The sequence below is a fragment of the Microcaecilia unicolor genome, chromosome 5 (assembly GCF_901765095.1).
Source record: "Microcaecilia unicolor chromosome 5, aMicUni1.1, whole genome shotgun sequence".
Taxonomy (NCBI): domain Eukaryota; kingdom Metazoa; phylum Chordata; class Amphibia; order Gymnophiona; family Siphonopidae; genus Microcaecilia; species Microcaecilia unicolor.
In genome coordinates this window covers 9,951,731-9,972,418 of record NC_044035.1, presented here as the reverse complement: position 1 = coordinate 9,972,418, position 20,688 = coordinate 9,951,731, and the positions used below count along the sequence as shown (strand labels likewise).

General features: G+C 45.6%; 1 protein-coding gene across 1 annotated transcript in view; it reads right to left on the bottom strand.

The window, feature by feature from the left end:
- Positions 1-662: 662 nt before the first annotated feature.
- Positions 663-20,688, bottom strand: part of LOC115471041 (pancreatic lipase-related protein 2-like) — a 75,984-nt gene continuing 55,958 nt past the window's right edge. The window contains exons 7-9 of the mRNA XM_030204709.1: positions 18,636-18,791; positions 10,453-10,546; positions 663-1,013 (exon numbers count right to left, since the gene is read on the bottom strand). Of these exons, the coding sequence (XP_030060569.1) occupies positions 10,477-10,546; positions 18,636-18,791 (226 nt within the window). The 3' untranslated portion in view covers positions 663-1,013; positions 10,453-10,476. The remainder of the gene's footprint in view (positions 1,014-10,452; positions 10,547-18,635; positions 18,792-20,688) is intronic.

Genomic DNA, 20,688 nt, shown 5'->3' with positions numbered 1-20,688 from the left:
GTAGTTTGCGGAAGTTAGTTAGTTCATAGATCATTTTTAGGTTGCGCAGCAGTACGTTCAAAAATTGTGTGCTCAAGTAGGAAAAGGTTGATGCATGCGTTAGTTTATATTTTAGACCTTTGCAGTTGGGGAAGTGAAGATTAAGGAGTGTGCGGGATGTTTTTTTAGCGTTCCTGGGTGGTAAGTCTATCAGGTCTGACATGTAGGCTGGGGCATCTCCATGAATGATTTTGTGAACTAGGGTACATATTTTGAACGTGATGCGTTCTTTGAGTGGGAGCCAGTGTAGCTTTTCTTGTAGGGGTTTAGCACTTTCATATTTTGTTTTGCCGAATATAAGTCTAGCTGCAGTGTTCTGGGCTGTCTGAAGTTTCTTGATTATTTGCTCTTTGCAGCCAGCATATAATGCGTTGCAATAGTCTAGATGGCTGAGTACCATTGATTGTACCAGGTTGCGGAAGACGGTCCTTGGGAAGAAAGGTCTTACCCTTTTTAATTTCCACATTGAGTGGAACATCTTCTTGGTTGTATTTTTCGTGTGATTTTCAAGTGTTAGGTGACAATCAATGGTAACTCCAAGAATTTTTAGGGTGTCCGAAATTGGAAGATTCAGTTTTGGTGTGTCAATGGTAGTGAATTTGTTTGTGTTATAGCCAACTTCACTTTTTGATGTACTGTTGATACTGTGTTGTTGATTCCCTCTGATCTTGGTAGATTGTACTATTGATTCCTAAATTGCTCAAGGGTTCTAGTGGGATAATGGTCTAATGTGTATGAAATGTTGACTTCAGCATGGAATCATTAGCAACTAAAATTCAGTAGTGTGAGACACTCTGAAGAAGCAGCAGTTTTATATGGATGCATTGAGAGATTTTATTGATAGTATCAAGACACAGCACTGTAATTACTAGATGAATTTCAATCAATGTTGAAGCGGTTTTAACATCAATTTGCAAGGCGTAACGCGGCAGGAGGGCGCTTCTTCCACAGTGTCACTGAAGGAGATTAAACAGCTGCAAAGAGATGAGATATGTAAGTATAAAAACACTTTCAGAAATTAATATGTATTGTAAAGATGCATATTCTAATAAATTTCCTTTTATTAAGAGCTATCAGCTTGCTTTCAGACACTGATGTACTTCCTGCTTCCGGTTCTCACAAACGGTTCCTTGAGTGGTAAAAGTTGGAATAATGCACATTAGAATCAATTTACTAAAGTGTGTTTAATGTGAGATGTGAAGGGCTATTCCAAAAACAGAGCCTAAACTTATACACCAACTATACGCTAAGGGCCAATATTCATCCTGAAGGAGGCAGGCCACATATGTGCTACGATTGGCGCTGACCCCATATATTCAATGCCGGGCCAATTCCTGTGACCGACATTGAATATTCAGGGGTTTTATGGTCACTAAAATGTTAACCAGCTATGCTGATATTCAGCGCTAACCGGTTAACTTTGTAGTTGTCATAGTAGATGACAGCAGACAAAGACCTTTGCGGTCCATCCAGTCTGTCCAACAAGATAAACTCATATGTGCTACTTTATGTGTATACCTGACCTTGATTTGTCTCTGCCATTTTCAGGGCACAGACCGTAGAAGTCTGCCCAGCACTAGCCCCGCCTCCCCCACCGGCTCTGCCACCCAATCTCCGCTAAGCTTCTGAGGATCCTGCTATTTAAGCAGTCTATCTTGAGCACTCAATATAGCTGGTTAGGTACTGAATATCTGCGCCTAACCGGCTATATCGAGCGATATAGCCGGTTACCAGCTAGTTGCTAACTGGGATATTCAGCAGGAGATAACTAGTTATCTCTCACTGAATATCCACTGTTAGGCACTTATACTCTATTTACCCAGCACAAGTTAAAGCCTGTTATTGATAGCTATCACCAGTTCAGTGCCAGTTGAGCCAATTCGTTTATGCGCATAAGTGACCCAATTCTATAACTGCACGCCCAATTGCATGTTTAACTTTGAGTTCCATTTGTAGAATTTGAGGTTACTTTTCTGTATATGTAGAGCTGGCGCAAATGCCCGTGCCTAGATTGGGGAAATCCATGTGTACATTATTCTAATTATTCTAGTTTACCCATGTGAGTGACCTACCCACACTCTGCCCATACTCCTGCCCACATGAATGCCCTCCTGCAAAGTATGTGCCATCAAAGAGAGCCGCATAATCAGAGAATAGCATTTAGCTGGATTATCATCATGGATGTATTTCTCTGTTCACATACATGTGGAAATGACTAGAGTACTGGCATTTCTTTGGCATACATTATTATTATTATTTATTTATTATTATTATTTATTGCACTTGTATCCCACATTTTCCCACCTCTTTGCAGGCGCAATGTGACTTACAAAACATCATGGCTAATGGAAATGAAAAGAGAATAGGCATTTGGTGTTACAGAAGGATGTTGGATTGCATGGTAATGGAATACACGATAGTAATATAATAGAAGGCATTATTAACATTTCTGGAAATATGTAAGAATTTCACATGACTTGATCTTTGTGGTATATCTTGTCGAAGAGAGGGGTCTTTAGTAGTTTACGGAAGTTGGTCAGTTCATAGGTCGCTTTTAGGTTGCGTGGCAATGCATTCCAGAATTGCGTGCTCATATAGGAAAAGGTTGATGCGTGCATCAGGGGCATATCTGGACTCTGGCAGTAGGGGGGGCCAGGGCCAGAGGGAGGGGGCACATTTAGCCCCCCCCCCCGGCACCACCGACCCCCCCCCACCATTGCCAGAGCCCCCCTGCCACCAACGACTCCCCCCCCCCGCCATTGGCAGAGCCCCCCCCTGCCACCAACGACTCTCTCCACCTCCTCTCCCGCCGCCAACCCTCCCCCGCTGACGTTGTTTACCCTTGCTGGCGGGGACCCCAACCCCCGCCAGCCGCCGAGGTCTTCAAAGTTCTTGTTCGTCGTCCTCCTCCGTGGCCATATGCTGTACGCTGCTGATTCGGAGTCTGTCTGATGTCGCACCACGTTGTACACACGTACAACATGGTGCGACATCAGACAGACTCCGAATCAACAGGGTACAGCATGGCCACGGAGGATGACGAACAAGAACTTTGAAGACCTCGGCGGCTGGCGGGGGTTGGGGTCCCCCGCCAGCTGAAGAATTATTTTAAAAGCAGGCAGAAGCGGACCTCGGCTGGTGGGGGTTGGGGTCCCCCGCCAGCAAAGGTAAACAACATTAGCGGGGGAGGGTTGGCGGCGGGAGGGGGTCCAGGGCGAAATCTGCGGGGCCCAGGCCCCTGTGGCCCCACACAGATACGCCCCTGGCGTGCATTAATTTGTATTTTAGACCTGTCACCTAAATCTACACAACTCATTACAGAATTACACCTTAGCCCTGAAATTCTATAAATGGTTCTTAAGTTGCATGTGCAAATTTAAACGTATACCCAACTTGCGTATGCAATTAACTTGAATGAGCCAATTAGCACCAATAACTGGATGCTAATTATCAATTATTGACACCCCAAATGGTATTAATTGAAATTTACATGAGCATTTTTAGTCACGTGGATCTGCGCGGCTCTGAAAAGAGGCCACAGCCATGGGAGGGTCATGGGCAGATCAAGACGTTCCTAGAATTTATGGTACTGTTATAGAATAAGGGGGATCCATGCATGATTTAGATGTGAGGATTTATACCAGGGATTACTTAATTTAAATCTTTGTGCCTAAAGTTAGGTGCTAAAGGGCCACCTAATACAATCTGCCCCCCCACGGCTTCATAATAGATCTCACATCCCACTTAAACTTCATGCTTCAACAGGTTATCTACCCTCAAGAAAAAGGCAACATCCTGCTCACCCCAATACCAAAAGACACCAAGAAAAAAACAAACGACATTACCAACTACCGCCCAGTAGCATCTATCCCATTAGTAGTCAAACTAATGGAAGAACCGGTGACCAAACAACTCAACGACTACATAAACAAATTCACTATACTACATGAGTCACAATCAGGATTTCGACCCCTACACAGCACCGAAACATTACTACCCACTCTCCTAACCAAATTCAAGCAGGAAATGGCAATAGGCAAGAGCATTCTCCTCCTCTAATTTGACATGTCAAGTGCATTCGACATGGTTAACCATAACATATTGCTAAGACTCCTAGAATACTTCGGAATCAGTGGTGGCACTCTCAATTGGATTAAGGGTTTTCTAACCACAAGAACATATCAAGTGAAATAAAAAATAAACATATCGTCACCGTGAAAACCAGGCTGCGGAGTACCGCAAGGATCACCACTATCACCGATCCTTTTCAACCTCATGATGACTCCACCCAAGGCCTCAACCCATTTATCTACGCTGATGACGTTACATTATACATCCCATACAAATGTGATCTGGTGGAAATCACCAATGAAATCAAGCTAAGCTTAAACATCATGAACTCATGGGCAAATGCATTCCAACTAAAACTCAATACAGAAAAAACACACTGTCTCATCATCTCATCCCAATACAATACATACAAACCCACAAACATTAATACCCCAGGATACACCCTCCCTGTCTCAGACAGCCTGAAAATTCTCGGAGTAACAATCGACCGTAACCTATCACTAGAGACCCAAGCGAAATCCACCATAAAGAAAATGTTTCTCTCAATGTGGAAACTCAAATGCATAAAATCATTCTTCCCGAGGGAAATATTTTGTAATCTGGTACAGTCCATGGTACTAAGCCACGCAGATTACTGTAATGGAATCTATGCGGGATGCAAGGATCAAATCATAAAGAAACTTCAGACTGCCCAAAACACAGCAGCCAGGCTTGTATTTGGAAAAACACGTTTTGACAGCGCCAATCCACTCCGAGAAAAATTGCATTGGCTACCAATCAAAGAACGTATCACTTTCAAAATCTGCACGACTGTTCATAAAATTATTTATGGCGAGGCACTGGGATACATGACAGACCTCATCAACCTGCCTACCAGAAACACCACAAAATCTGCATGATCATAACTAAACCTCTACTATCCAAGCAGCAAGGACTCAAATACAAATCCACCTATGCAACCAGCTTTTCCTACCTAAGTGCACAACTATGGAACGCATTGCCGAAAGCAGTAAAAACTACGCTCGACCACCTAAATTTTCAGAAAGCACTAAAGGCAGACCTGTTCAGAAGAGCATACCCCACCAACCCATCATAAAAATACCCGGTCTCTTGCGACACAATGTAACCAAAGACCGTAACGGACATTACCTGACTCTTCTTCCCCCTTTTCCTCTCTAAGTTCTCCCCAATTGTACCTACCATACATGTACCTCATTCTACCACAATATCACTTTGTATTCATTCATACAAAGTATTTGTTCAGACCGGAATCGGCTAACACCGTTAATGGTTATATGTAAGCCACATTGAGCCTGCAAAAGGTGGGAAAATGTAGGATACAAATGTAATAAATAATAATAATAAAGTATTTAAAAATCCACACAATAAAAATTTCCACCTAAGCGTATATTATAAGTGGCACCTAGATTTAGGCACAATATATAGAATATGCTTTGTTGATATCCCAGTGCCTAAAACTTTGCACCTCCATTTATACCAATGAAAATGTGGCGTAAATCTCCGCACATAGATTTACACATACTGGGCTATATTCTATAACTACACGTGTAAATTTGGGAATCCCCATTTCCCCATTCATAGCCACGCCCCATTTGAACTGCATGCAATAGAATTTTAAGTGCAGTTCATCACAGAATACACTTAGCAAGTTGTGCATGTAAATTCTAATTATTCAAGGTAATAACTAAGTTCTCTAACGTGGGTAACACATGAAAGGGATCTAAAACTGGCTTACAAAAATGGCCACTACCTCATGGACTACCGGAAACAAAACAGGGCACACTCTGACCCAGTTAGCAGGGGGAAAAGCACCATGGGAGTAGAGCCCACTACCCTACACCCACCACAATGCATTCCTGATGTGACTCTGTAGTGCGCATAACAGAAAAGGTGTCACACTCACCCGAGAGCCACATCACAACCAGGGAAAGGCTGTCAGAGGATAGAACACATTCTGCTTTCATGGAGGTGGGTACGGCATTTGAGGCTGGCATACAGGCTGGCAAAAAAGGTTTTTATTTTTATTTTTTTGTATGGGAGGGGGTTGGTGACCACTGGGGGAGTATGGGGAGGTCATCCCCCATTCCCTCCAGTGGTCATCTGGTGACTTGGGGCACCTTTTTGAGGCTTGGTCGTGAAAATAAAAGGACCAAGTCAGTGGCAATCCTAGCCGGCATGACACCCGGGGCGGAGCGCCGATGCGCCCCCCCCCCCCCCCCCCCCCCCGGTGAAATGACCCCCCCCCCCCGGGTGCACGCCACTGGGGGGGGGGGGGTGCCGCGGCGCGCGCCTGTCAGCTGAGTTTGCTGACTTTGCTAACTTCGCTGCAGCTCCCTCTGCCCCGGCTGGAACAGGAAGTAACCTGTTCCGGGGCAGAGGGAGCTGCAGCGAAGTCAGCTGACAGGCGCGCGCCGCGGCACCCCCCCAGCGGTGTGCACCCGGGGCGGACCGCCCCCCCCTTGGTACGCCGGTCAAACCTGGCGAAATACTGCTCTACACCGCTTTTTTTTTTCCATTATCACCAAAAGCCGGCCATCTGGTAGCCACGCCCATGCCCGCCCATGTCCCGCCTTCGCTTTGCCGCCGGCACGCCCCTTTCAACTTTCGACGGCTAGGCGACGGGAAAGCGGTGATGCTGTCAAAAAAGCAGCTTTCGATTATACCGATTTTGCCGCTTTTCCGAGATTGCCGGCCATCTCCCGATTTATGTCGGAAGATGGCCGGCGATCACTTTCGAAAATGAGCTGGATAGTAACATAGTGAATGACGGCATCCAGTCTGCCCAACAAGATAAACTCATTTTACATGGTATGTGATACTTTATATGTATACCTGAGTTTGATTTGTCCCTGCCTTTCTCAGGGCACAGACCGTAGAAGTCTGCCCAGCTCCCATTTTGTTTCCCAATTACCGGCGTCGCCACCCAATCTCCGCTAAGATAATATCCGCACCTTCAATCTATTATCTAGGTGAGATTTCTACAGGTTTTACGCTAGAATTTTATAAAGACACATTGGTGCCTATATATTTTTAAAAATTAGCCCCCAGATAGGAACCTATTTACCCTTCCTACTGAGGCACCCGGTTATAAAATTAGCAGCCCTTCATGTGGAATTTTATGTTAACGATGGAAGTTTCAGGGATAGGGCAGGGAGGGAGGGAGGGAAAGCAGTTAACACGTCTTACGATAATGCGCATTAATTGCAAGGCAGGCTGCGACCACAGGATTAAATTATACCAACTCCTTTCTGTGGCTATTGGCTCCTTCCTTCCCTCTTTCTTTCTGCTTGACTTGACTATGGGAGCATTTTTTTTTCCTTCTGGGTGTTGGACTCTTTGGGCCCTGTTTACTAAGCAGCGTTATAGGTGCGTTAACCGTGTATGTGCCTACAATATTTATTTATTTATTTATTGTGAACATTTATATCCCACATAATCCCACCTAGGCAGGCTCTATGTGGCTTACAACGTTGAAGGAAGAGTACAATACTATAAGTCATATGCAAGGTGGAGTAGAGAGTAGAGGAGGGGAAGAGAGGGGGACAACAGGGGGGAGGAATGAGGGAATGCAGGGGATCAAGCAGGAGTGGAATAAGAACGATAACACAGATAAGTCTTGAGAGATTTCTTGAATAGGCTGTGGTCGGCTGTCTCTTTTAACGGTGATGGTAGAGCGTTCCAGAAATGGGGGCAGGTGTAGCTATAGGCGCCTACATGGTTAATGCGCGATAGTCAAGCAGAAAGAAAGAGGGAAGGAAGGAGCCAATAGCCACAAGTCAGGATGTAAAAATCAGGCTCACTTTATTAACACAGTGCTATGTTTAAACCCAGAAATTCAATGTGGGAGCCTGGATATGGTCTGGCAGTTAATTTCCAGGCATAACGCCAGCGGCGGTCAGCAAAACACTGAGCGTTGCTGGTTGAATATCAACCCAATATGTTTTAAGAAGCAGCTGGGGTAAGGGTTAAGTGATTTACTTAGAGTCACAATGAGCTACAGTGGGATTTGAACCCAGTTCCCCAAGATCAAAGTCTTCTGCACTAATCACCAGGCTACTCTTAAGGGGATGATATTTGGGGAGGTGGGGGGGAAGAGTAGCTACAACTTTAATACATGTTACCACACATGAATGCAGTGGTTGTTATTGAGAAAGGAGTTGGTGTAATTTAATCCTGTGGTCGCAGCCTGCCTTGCAATTAATGCGCATTATCGTAAGACGTGAACTGCTTTCTTGAATAGGCTGTGGTCGGCTGTCTCTTTTAACGGTGATGGTAGAGCGTTCCAGAAATGGGGGCAGGTGTAGCTATAGGTGCCTACATGGTTAGTGCGCGATAAGTGTAGGCGCGCTAAAAACACTAACGCACCTTCGTAAACATGGCACTTTGTTTCCCATTGTATCCAGCCTCGATGCTTTATATTATTATCCCATTTTAGTCTGTCTTTCTGAAAATGATCAAGTTGGCTCACAATATTATAAGTCATTTAAATCATTTGAACTGCTGCAAAACATAGTTTAAGAGGTTGGTTCATCCCTGTTTAAGACTGAGATTCATTCATGTCATGATATGTGCAAAAAATGGAGCATAGTATGGGGCTCATTTTCGAAAGATAAAAACGTCCAAAAAGTGTCATAAAGGAACATTAGGATGTTTTTCTACTCAAAACGTTCAATTCGGTATTTTCAAAACCTATTTTGCAGATGTTTATCTATGCGATTTGTCCGCAGCGTGTCCAGATTACAAGGGGGGCATGTTGGGGGTGTTTCAGGGCTGGGATGAGGGTGGGCATAGGGTGTTCCTAACACTTGTACATTTTACAGCCCTAACGGAATAAAACAAGAACGTCTAGGGTTGAAACGTCAACGTTTTGGTCTAGACCTGTTATCAAAATGAATAAAGCACAAAAGGTGCCCTAAATGACCAGATGACCATTAGAAGGAATCAGGGGTGACCCCTCTTACTCCCCCAGTGGTCACTGACCCCCCTTCCACTCCCCTAAAGTGTGATTAAAAATATTACGTACCAGCCTCTATGACGGCCTCAGATGTTATAGCCAGATCCATTAGAGCAGCAAGCAGGTCACTAGAGTAGTCTAGTGGTGGGTGCAGTGCACTATAGACAGGTGGACCCAGGCCCATACCTCCCCCTACCTGTTATTCATGTGGTAGAAACCGTGAGTACTTCCAAACTCACCAAACCCTACTGTACCCACATATAGGTGCCCCTTTCACCCATAAAGGCTACTGTAGTGGTGTACAGTTGGGGGCAGTGGGTTTTAGGTGGGTTTTGTAGGGCTCAGCAGATAGGATAAGGAAGCAATGGTGAGATGTGTAACATAGTAACATAGTAGATGACGGCAGAAAAAGACCTGCATGGTCCATCCAGTCTGCCCAACAAGACAACTCATGTGTGCTACTTTTTGTGTATACCCTACTTTGATTTGTACCTATGCTCTTCAGGGCACAGACCGTATAAGTCTGCCCAGCACTATCCCCGCCTCCCAACCACCAGCCCCGGCACAGACCGTATAAGTCTGCCCAGCACTGTCCCCGCCTCCCAACCACCAACCCCGCCTCCCAACCACCGGCTCTGGCACAGACCGTATAAGTCTGCCCAGCACTATCCCCGCCTCCCACCACCAGCTCTGGCACAGACCGTATAAGTCTGCCCAGCACTATCCCCGCCTCCCAACCTCCAGCCCCGCCTCCCACTACCGGCTCTGCTATCCAATCTCGGTTAAGCTCCTGAGGATCCATTCCTTCTGAACAGGATTCCTTTATGTTTATCCCACACATGTTTGAATTCCGTTACCGTTTTCAAACATGCGTGGGATAAACATAAAGGAATCCTGTTCAGAAGGAATGGATCCTCAGGAGCTTAACCGAGATTGGATAGCAGAGCCGGTATTAAGTCCACTGCAGTGCCCCCTTGGGTGCCCCAGTGCTCTCCTGGGATGTCTGGGGGACCAGTGTACTAAAAATGCTGGCCCCCTCCTACATCCCAGTGGCTGATTTTCTACATTTTTCACTTGGACATTTTTGTTTCGAATATGGCCTAAAAAGATAAGCTCAAACAGCACAAAACCTTGTTACAAATGGTATTTTCGAAGAAAAAAGATAGACGTTTTGCTATATTTGGCAGTCGGCGTCTGGATGTTTTGAGCAATGATTTTGAGCATGCTCAATATGGTGGCTAAGTCAGACTTAGATATCATATCGAAAATGCCCTTCCACATACATCTACCCTAGAGACAAAAATCAGTTCAAGTATATCGCTTCCTTCCTAAAATAATCATTAAATCTTTTATTACTGGATTTTTACCTGAAGTCTTTCTTGTAAGCATCTTTAGCAGGGAAGAAAAGTCTGGAGAACAGCCATGCCCACCCCTTCATGGTTAGTGTTACAGAATTTATTACTAAGAAGAGACAAAGCAGAGAAGGACAATATGTAGTGTAAATACGTATTTGCTAACATTTTCTGTCATAACGAACAGGCAGCCTGATCTGGTTTCCCTTCATTACATATTATGGACTTGTGATCCTTCCTTACATATAGCAACAAATTCCTCCATGCACGGAGGTAAAAGCAGACCTGATTCAGCCTCTCCCATATGACTGAGGTCACCATAAGAAACAATACAAGACCCCATCTGCTATGAATACTGCCCTGTACATTGCAAACAGTGCTTCTATGATTTTGTCATTCTTCCCTCCCTCCCTCCCTCCCTCTCTCCTTCATCCCATTCACTATATAGAAGGAAGTCCAGTCTGTTGATGTCTGGGTGATGGATGGGAGCTCTCCCAAACTCAGAACTCAGTGTTTCTTGAATCACTCATGATTCTGTACGTACCAGCTGTTCCCGGGCGCTCCTGCAGATCAATACTGCCGTATTGCTAAATGTCGATCTTAAATGCATGCAGTGGAGTGGCCTAGTGGTTAGAGTGGTGGACTTTGGTCCTGGGGAACTGGGTTCGATTCCCACTGCAGGCACAGGCAGCTCCTTGTGACTCCGGGGGAAGTCACTTAACCCTCCATTGCTCCAGGTACAAATAAGTACCTCAGCCGCATTGAGCCTGCCATGAGTGGGGAAAGCGCGGGGTGCAAATGTAACAAAAATAAAATAGATACTATTGGAAATTCTACATGGAATGTTGCTACTATTGGAAATTCTACATGGAATGTTGCTATTCCACTAGCAACATTCCATGTAGAAGGCTGCGCAGGCTTCTGTTTCTGTGAGTCTGACGTCCTGCACGTACACATTGGTGATCTGCAAGGGCTGACTTCTGACTTCTACATGGAATGTTGCTAGTGGAATAGCAACATTCCATGTAGAATCTCAAATCATAGCAACAGTGGAGGAGTGGCCTAGAATGATTTCCCGGCAAGCACTGTAGCTAGTTGCTAAGGAGACAGAGAGCGGCCGCTGGCGCCGAAGTTTCAGTTAGTTTGGCCCTGTTCTCGATCAGTCAGCGGATTATGTTTTGGCATCTCTGATGTTTTTTTCAGATCAAATCAATCCTCCGTATTTTTATTGACAGGACATTCTCCATTTGCCTCATATTTGGTAGCAAAGGACTCTTGTATAGCCCCTGAAGCAGCCCAGTTGGGCGAAACACGGCCTGTGTCGGGCTGTTTGTATTTATATAAGTATTGCTATACTGTTTAAAAATAAATTACATTTTAAACAATCTGCTCTTTTTGTTTTCCACCTTGGAGTTTGCAGACCGTCTGCCTTTGTGCTTTCTTGGGTTAAGTGACTTGCCCAGAGTCACAAGGAGCTGCCTGTGCCGGGAATCAAACTCAGTTCCCCAAGACCAAAGTCCACCACCCTAACCACTAGGCCACTCCTCCACTACTATAGTTTTCCCATTTTTCATCATTTCCTCATTATTTCTTTTCACAATATAACCAAAATGACTGCTTTATCGACATTTCATTGGCATTTTCAACTAAAAATTGAATAAAGCTTGGACACTTAGCATTTTGAATTACTCCGCTTTGCTTAACAGAGCGCCTCTGTTTCATGTCACGCTTCCTCAAAAGCAAAGCCAACTTCCATCACACTAGAGTGTCCTACAACAAATTGATAAATTTAGAGTAGCTTCAAAAATCATAGATGCCAATAATACCATTTTTAGAATTTAATTCCGCCCTTAAACCTACCACACCATCCTGCTTCTTTCCAAGTCTTGGCTTGGCAACCAAGATGGCTTCTCTTTTCAAATTGACACCAGCATGGATAACCAATCAAAGTCTTTACTGAAAATAACACAACGATTTTTAAGGAATGCCTTTTTTGAAAAACAAAATCCCAATTCAGAGAAATACTTTCCAGTCTATTCGGATATTCAAACCCTTGGGGCCCTCAAAATATAATTTGTTGATCCACTGTTGTTCTAATCGTACCAATTGTTGACCCCTATCCCCACCTCTTATTGAAGCCAAAAAATTGAAACTACTGAAATCTTCAAATGTATAAATTTGTTTTATACAATGAATCAGTAGCGGAGCTTCCAATTTCTGATGTAGAGAGGTGTGGTAGCCATGTTAGTCCACTTTTAAAGGTAATCAATAGAAATAAAACATGGAAAAGAAAAGATGATAACTTTTTATTGGACATAACGATACATTTCTTGATTAGCTTTCGAAGGTTGCCCTTCTTCGTCAGGTCGGAAATAAGCAAATGTTGGTAGATGACAGTATATATAAGTGAAACATCAAAGCATTTCAGTGGCAGTCTAACAGGATGGGGGTGGATAGGTGAGAGACAGGGAGATATGCATGGAGACAGGAGGATGGCAAACAAAGCAGTACAATTTTATAGTTTATAATGGGCTAGAAAACCCAGGATTAGGGGAAAACAAGGTTAAGAAATGCACCAGAAATGCCCAAAACCACAGCTCTAAGGTAGGGATAACCAGAAATACCAGAACAAGTCTTATCTGTGAGCTTTCAGCACTTGAGGCAGGAGTCAATAGACCTAGTGGTAGCCCTGGGCTCCCTCAAAGCAGAAGTTTTAGCCACACCTAAGCTATACAAAGCTGTCTACAAGAAACCAGGAGGGGGAGGGCTCAACACACTTTAATGAAAAAAAAAGATCTAATACAGAGTTATAGCAGTGTTTAAATCTAGTGCTCAGATTAACAGATGTCAAATAAAAATAGTCAATAAAACTTGTTAGAAAACACAGCAAAGCAGAGCACAAGCTTAGCAGAGCAGATAAAACAGGTTTTTTGTTTTGTTTTTAGTGGCTGATATAAAATCTAGGGTTACCTTACTTCCGGATTTACCCGGACATGTCCTCTTTTTGAGGACATGTCCAGGTGTCTGGACAGGTTTTGGCCAGCCTGCCCATTTGTCCGGATTTCTGGACAAATGGGCGGGCTGATGTGCGTGTGGGCGGCGGACCTCCCCTCCCCTTACGATCTTCCCTGGTGGTCTATTGACTTCGGGGCAGGAAAGAGCCCCCTCTTTCCTGCCCGGCGCGCTGCTCTGCATCCTGTATGCTGCCTGTAACGATCTTGGCGAGATTCAAAATGGCCGCCGAGAATTGAAGTCTTGTGAGGCTGCTTCAATTCTCGGCGGCCATTTTGAATCTCGCCGAGACCGTCACAGGCAGCATACAGGATGCAGAGCAGCACGACAGGCAGGAAAGAGGGGGCTCTTTCCTGCCCCGAAGTGACTAGACCACCAGGGAAGAACGTAAGGGGAGAGGTGGTGACAGGGCCGGGGGGAGGTGAGGTGAGGGGGTGACCAGGGGGAGGGGAAAATGCGACAGGGGGCGGGGCGAGGTGCCACAAGGGGCGGGGCGAGGTGCAACAAGGGGTGGGGTGAGGTGTGGAAAGGGGCAGGGAGAGGGCGTGAAATGGGGCGTGGCATGGGCGGGGCAAGTGTCCTCTTTTTTTAAGGACAAAAAATGGTAACCCTAATAAAATCTTCTATTAGAGATTTAGAAGTCAGGGCAAAATCTATGCAAGAGAAGGTACGATGAATTGAAGAAACAAAGGTGTAATCCTTCTCTTCTGGATTCAGCAACCACCAGGGGTCTACCAAACCCAGAGTGGAAGCGAAGGATCTAGCCTCATTAAGGTACACCCGTGACTTAGATGTATTAGTGACATGAAGGATTGGACCTAGAACTTGATTATAGTCCCCAATTATAATAACCTCACTCAGGGCCAGAGAGGCTACTAATGTGGTCAGTTCTGTGAAAAATTGTGTGGCAGAACGAGTGGGTGCATATATATTCACCAAAGCCAGTTCTCTAGTCCCCGCTTTAAATTTAATGAGAACCCATCTGCCCTTGACATCAAAGGTAGAATCCAGGACTTTTAAAGTATTGGACTTGTTAATCAATATGGCCTACTCCACAGCACCTACCACCAACAGGAGCAGCAAAGCATTCCTTCACCCATCCCTCTTTCAGCTTAACGGCCTCAGCAAGAGAAGCAGGTCTCTTGCAAATAGCAAATATCAGCCTTGGACTTTTTTTTTAGAAATGCCAATGTATGTTTTCACTTGATGGGATGCCTAAATCCATTAATATTTAACAATATGTTTTTCAACCCAGTCATAATTTAGTAATATATTGAACACAAATATGTACATTAGAAAAATAGATATTGCATACATTTGCAGTATATAGAATCAGTGCAAAGTCACCCTCAACAATCAAAAGAAACAGCTCACCTGAAAATCCCATACAATCACATTATACTGCCATCCGCTACCCCATACAAACATTCACTCTCACTCATATCCTCAGACATACGCTAGGCAATATACTTTCATGCTCTCTAGGAGAAATGAAACAGGTAAACATTCCTGCAATCTTGAAACAAGAAAGTAGAAGGAAAACATCAGTATAACAAAATCTCTGAAATACCATTGTGCAACTAAGCGATATGCAAGAGCAGACCCGAGTAACCAGTCTTTGATAATACAATATATGAAACCTGAAAGTACACAAAAGAAACCAGGCTCTGTGGCATTGGGCACGGCTCATAGAGGTGTTCACAGCGATAAACAGAGTGAGCCAACCTCAGCAAAAAGGAAGCAAAGAATTCGGGAACCCTAGAAGGGTCTAGGCAGTTGCTTAACCATTATCCTGGAGAAACTTTTGAAGAGCCTGAGGGATCTCGAAATTATGGGTATGGTTGGTGTATGTAACCCAGAGTCTCGCCAGATAAAGCATTCCATACTGTGCCCTGAGGGCCATAATCTGTGGCCTGAGCGCTAGCATTTCCTTCCGTTTCCTTGCAGTGAGGGGAGCGAGATCTGGTAGAATAGTCAGCTGTGCTCCATTCCAAGAGATGTTATTAAGGGATTTAGCTTTAGACAGAATAGCCAAGGCTTGCAGATATCTCAGGATCTTCAATAGAAACAGTCTTGGATCTTGTATAGTGGTGGCTGGCATACGATGTGCTCTTACCACTTCCAAAGTTTGCTGAAATGTGACGCCCAACAGAGTTGGTAGCATTCGCTCAATAAATAATAGTAATCTACGCAGACGATGTCACAATATATATCCCTTACAAACATGATCCAATAGAAATCATCAATGACATCAAACTCAGCTTGAATATCATGAACTCATGGGCGAATGCATTCCAACTAAAACTTAACACAGAAAAAACACACTTCCTCACCCTCTCATCCCAATACAACACAAATAAACCCACCAACAACACCACCCCAGACTACACCCTCCCGAACTCAGACAGCCTGAAAATTCTCGGAGTCATAATCGACTGAAAACTTACGCTAGAGACCCAAGTGAAAGCTACAACAAGAAAATGTTCCACTCAATGTGGAAGCTCAAACGAGTGAAACCTTTTTTCCCCGAGAGAAATATTTCACAACTTGGTACAATCTATGGTACTAAGCCACCTAGACTACTGCAACGGAATCTATGCGGGATGCATAGAACAAATCATTAAAAACTCCAAACTGCTCAAAACACAGCAGCCAGGCTTATATTTGGAAAAGCGAGGTTCAAAAGCACCAAACTCCTAAGAGAAAAACTGCACTGGCTCCCAATCAAAGAACGTATTGCGTTCAAAATCTACACCCTGGTTCACAAAATCATCTACGGCGAAGCCCTGGGATACATGACAGACCTCATAGACCTACCAACTAGAAACACTTCAAGATTAACACGAACACATCTAAATCTCCACCACCCAAGCTACAAATCAACCTATGCATCCAGCTTCTCCTATATAAGCACACAACTATGGAACGCACTACCAAACGCCGTGAAAGCAACATATGACCACCTAAACTTCCGGAAATTACTAAAAACTAACCTATTCAAAAAAACATACCCTAACAATCCAACTTAAATGGCTTATCTCTGCAACACAACGTAACCAAAGCTCATGCACGACATAACTTAACTCTTCTTCCTTACGATTCCTCAATGTGTCTGTCACACATGAACTCTACTCTGCCAACACATTACTCTGTATTTGTTCATACCGATATTGGCGATCGCCTTTACGGTGCCATGTAAGCCACATTGAGCCTGCAAATAGGTGGGAAAATGTGGGATACAAATAAATAAAGGCTACAGGATCCTGTCCTTCAACACCTTCAGGGAACCCTAATATGTGTACGTTATTGCATGACTTCTATTGTTAGCGTCTTCCAGGTCTGTCTGAATCTGAATCATCATTTTGCATCGTTGTTGTAGGGCTACAATAGCTTGCTTAGACTGCGTGATGCACCCCTCCAGAAATTCCTGATGTTCTCTGATAGAATCAAGTTTTTCTTTAATATTGCTGACATCCGTTTTAAGGTCAGTGATTGCCAGCACGCTATCCCCAGATCATATTTTTAATTTGTGCTAGTTCAGAAAGATTAGGCTCCAATAATTTGTTTACCTCCCTTGGCATTGCCATGCTTATAGGCGTCGAGATATCCTGCTTAGGTCTTTTACTGCTGTTGGCAGGTAGAAATACCGCATCAATTTAATTTTGTTTCACAGTTGACATCTTTCCAGATAAGAATATACCCTTCGAAAACAAGCAAAGTACTCACTGTGAGCAATATGCAGGAGAAATCAGAAGCAGGGCCGCCGAGAGGGGGGGGGGGGCAGGGGGGACAAAATTCCCCGGGCCCGAGCCTCTGAGGGGGGGGGGGGGGGCGGCACCGCCGCCGCAGTCCGGCCCGCCCGCCCTCCGTTGCACCCGGAACTGACCTTAAGCACCTCCCTCACCTTCGCAGCAAGTAGCGGCAGACCACTCCTTCCTTTCGTGTCCCGCCCTCACCTGATGTAACTTCCGCGAGGGCGGGACACGGAAAGAAGGAGAGGTCTGCCGGCGCTTGCTGCGAAGGTGAGGGAGGCACCTAAGGTTAGTGCAGAGGGCCCGGGGGTGGAGAGAGGGCCTGGCGACCTCAGGTGGGGGGGCCCGGGGGCAGCCTTGTCCCGGGCCTGGCCCAGTCTCTCGGCGGCCCTGATCAGAAGTGATCAGCACAGAGCACACATTCTAGGCCATCTTGGTGAGAGCCGAAACTAGAAGTCTGAATTATGTTAAATAAACCAACATTCTAAAAGAAGCTTAAAAATTTTTTTTTCCCATTTATGTTGACTGATTGGTTGATCTATCAGACCATTTGAAGTATAAGGCTAGTGTGATATAATTTAAAAGGTCTTGTACATTTGGTTGTACAAGACAACAGAACAATATAAATCTTTTGTTAAATAAGAAAAGGAGTAAAGTCAAATTTTTCATTTTAATTAAATGAATATATAACAGTAGTAAAGAAGGCCCGTTTCTGAGAGCAATGAAACGGGCGCTGGCAAGGTTCCCGGCTCCCTGCCTCCCTCTGCCATGTTGAAGCTGCTTGCCTCCCTCCCTCCGTCGTGCACGCTGCCTGCCTCCGTCCCTACCTCTGTCGTTGAGGCTTGCTCGCAGTCTCCCTCATTGTCCCGTTCAGGCTGGCTTGCGTCTTCGATTTCTCCCGAGTGTCACTTTTGTTTTGTGATGCGGGGGCGGCCCGATGTAACTACTCCTGGTGCTGCAGGTTTTTCGTGTTGTTTGTGACGTGATGTTGTTTTGGACGTCGCGATTTGTAGATTGTATTTGCTCCGCCCTCGACGTCATCACGTTGGACGCGAGGGCGGGGCAAGCGCTCATGGGCAAGTTCTGGTTTCACCACCATGCATTAGAACATTGGGACTTGTGGAGGCTTCATTAGAACTTTGGGGTTGCGAATTTTGTGAGGAAGGGGCGTGGCTGAGGGCAGGTCTATGAGTGAGAGTGAGTGGTGCACGAGTGACAGTGAGTGGTAGTGCAGGGCTTCAGTGTTTCCCTGCCACAGAGTGAGCTGCAGAATGTTGGAGGTGAGAATTATTTATATAGATGAACCAAAAAAAAAAAAAAAGCAAGAAAATAAGGAAAATTTTGAGAAAATCTGAGACAACCAAACATTTTTATGCCATGGACATTCCCATTATGTAGTGAAAATACAAGCTCAAGAGTGAGAAATATACTTACGCATGTGAATATTGCGTAAACTGCAGAGTCACAGATTCCACTCTGAAGGTCTTAGGTGCTGAAAAGGATGTGTACCCCCATTGAACTGTCACTTTATATACAGTTCCAATGTATTCTTCTGCATATATGAGGGAATCATAGAACAGTGGAGCATTTCTATAATCAGAAAAAAACACAAGGGAAAGTGACATTGTTAGCTGTGAAAACCAGCGGGATCATAATAGTAACATAGTAGATGACGGCAGAAAAAGACCTGCACGGTCCATCCAGTCTGCCCAAGAAGAAAAATTCATATGTGCTACTTTTTTTATTTGTACTGTCTTCTTCAGTGCACAGACCGTATAAGTCTGGCCAGCCCTATCCCCGCCTCCCAACCACCAACCCCGCCTCCCAACCACCAGCTCTGGCACAGACCGTATAAGTCTGCCCAGCACTATCCCTGCCACCCACCACTGGCTCTGGCACAGACCGTATAAGTCTGCCCAGCACTATCCCCGCCTCCCAACCACCAACCCCACCTCCCAACCACCAGCTCTGGCACAGACCGTATAAGTCTGCCCAGCACTATCCCCGCCTCCCAACCACCAGCTCTGGCACAGACCGTATAAGTCTGCCCAGCACTACCCCCGCTTCCCAACCACCAACCCCGCCTCCCAACCACCAGCTCTGGCTCAGACCGTATAAGTCTGCCCAGCACTATCCCTGCCACCCACCACTGGCTCTGGCACAGACCGTATAAGTCTGCCCAGCACTATCCCCGCCTCCCAACCACCAACCCCACCTCCCAACCACCAGCTCTGGCACAGACCGTATAAGTCTGCCCAGCACTATCCCCGCCTCCCAACCACCAACCCCGCCTCCCAACCACCAGCTCTGGCATAGACCGTATAAGTCTGCCCAGCACTACCCCCGCTTCCCAACCACCAACCCCGCCTCCCAACCACCAGCTCTGGCACAGACCGTATAAGTCTGCCCAGCACTATCCCCGCCTCCCAACCACCAACCCCACCTCCCAACCACCAGCTCTGGCACAGACCGTATAAGTCTGCCCAGCACTATCCCCGCCTCCCAACCACCAACCCCGCCTCCCAACCACCAGCTCTGGCACAGACCGTATAAGTCTGCCCAGCACTATCCCTGCCACCCACCACTGGCTCTGGCACAGACCATATAAGTCTGCCCAGCACTAGTCCCGCCTCCCAACCACCAGCCCCAGCACAGACCGTATATGTCTGCCCACACTAGCCCCGCCTCCCAACCACCAGCTCTGCCACCCATTCTAGGCTAAGCTCCTGAGGATCCCTTTCTTTTAGAATTGCAGCCTGGCGAGTGAGTTACTGGTTTAGAACATTGTCTACTATAATTGAATGAAACAGAGGAAAGGAAATCCTATCAGGCTATCTTAAAGGAGAGAAGAGGCTCTGATATCACTCAGACACAGTCCAGTTCATGCAGAAGGCAGGGGTAAAGTTGGGAGAAGTTGCTGTTGTGGAACCTTCCAGAGCAGCTAGAGTCATGAGAAGGCGGCAGTGGGGTTATTGTTGGAAAAGACGGGTTCACGGCCAGCTACCACTGCTGCAGACCTCAGAAGCTTAGCCATCTCTCTCCTCTTCAATCAGTCCAAAACTCTGCTGCACGACTCATTTTCCGCCAAAGCCGCTATGCTCACATTAGCCCTCTCCTCAAGTCACTTCACTGCCTCCCTATCTGTTTCCGCGTTCAATTCAAACTTCTCTTACTGACCTATAAGTGCAGTAACTGTGTCGGCTCCCCAGTACCTCTCCACTCTTGTCTCTTCCTATGCCCCCCCCCCCTCAGGTACTCTGCTCTGTAGATAACTCTCTCTTGTCTGTCCCCTTCTCCTCTATTGCTAATTCCAGACTCCATTCCTTTTATCTTGCTGCACTCATGCCTGGAATAGACTTCCTGAGCCTGTACGTCAAGCCCCGTCTTTAACCGTTTTCAAGTCCAGGCTAAAAGCCCACCTCTTTCACACTGCTTTTGACTCCTAACCTCTACTCACTTGCCCTGTACCCCACCTCTTTAATTCCCT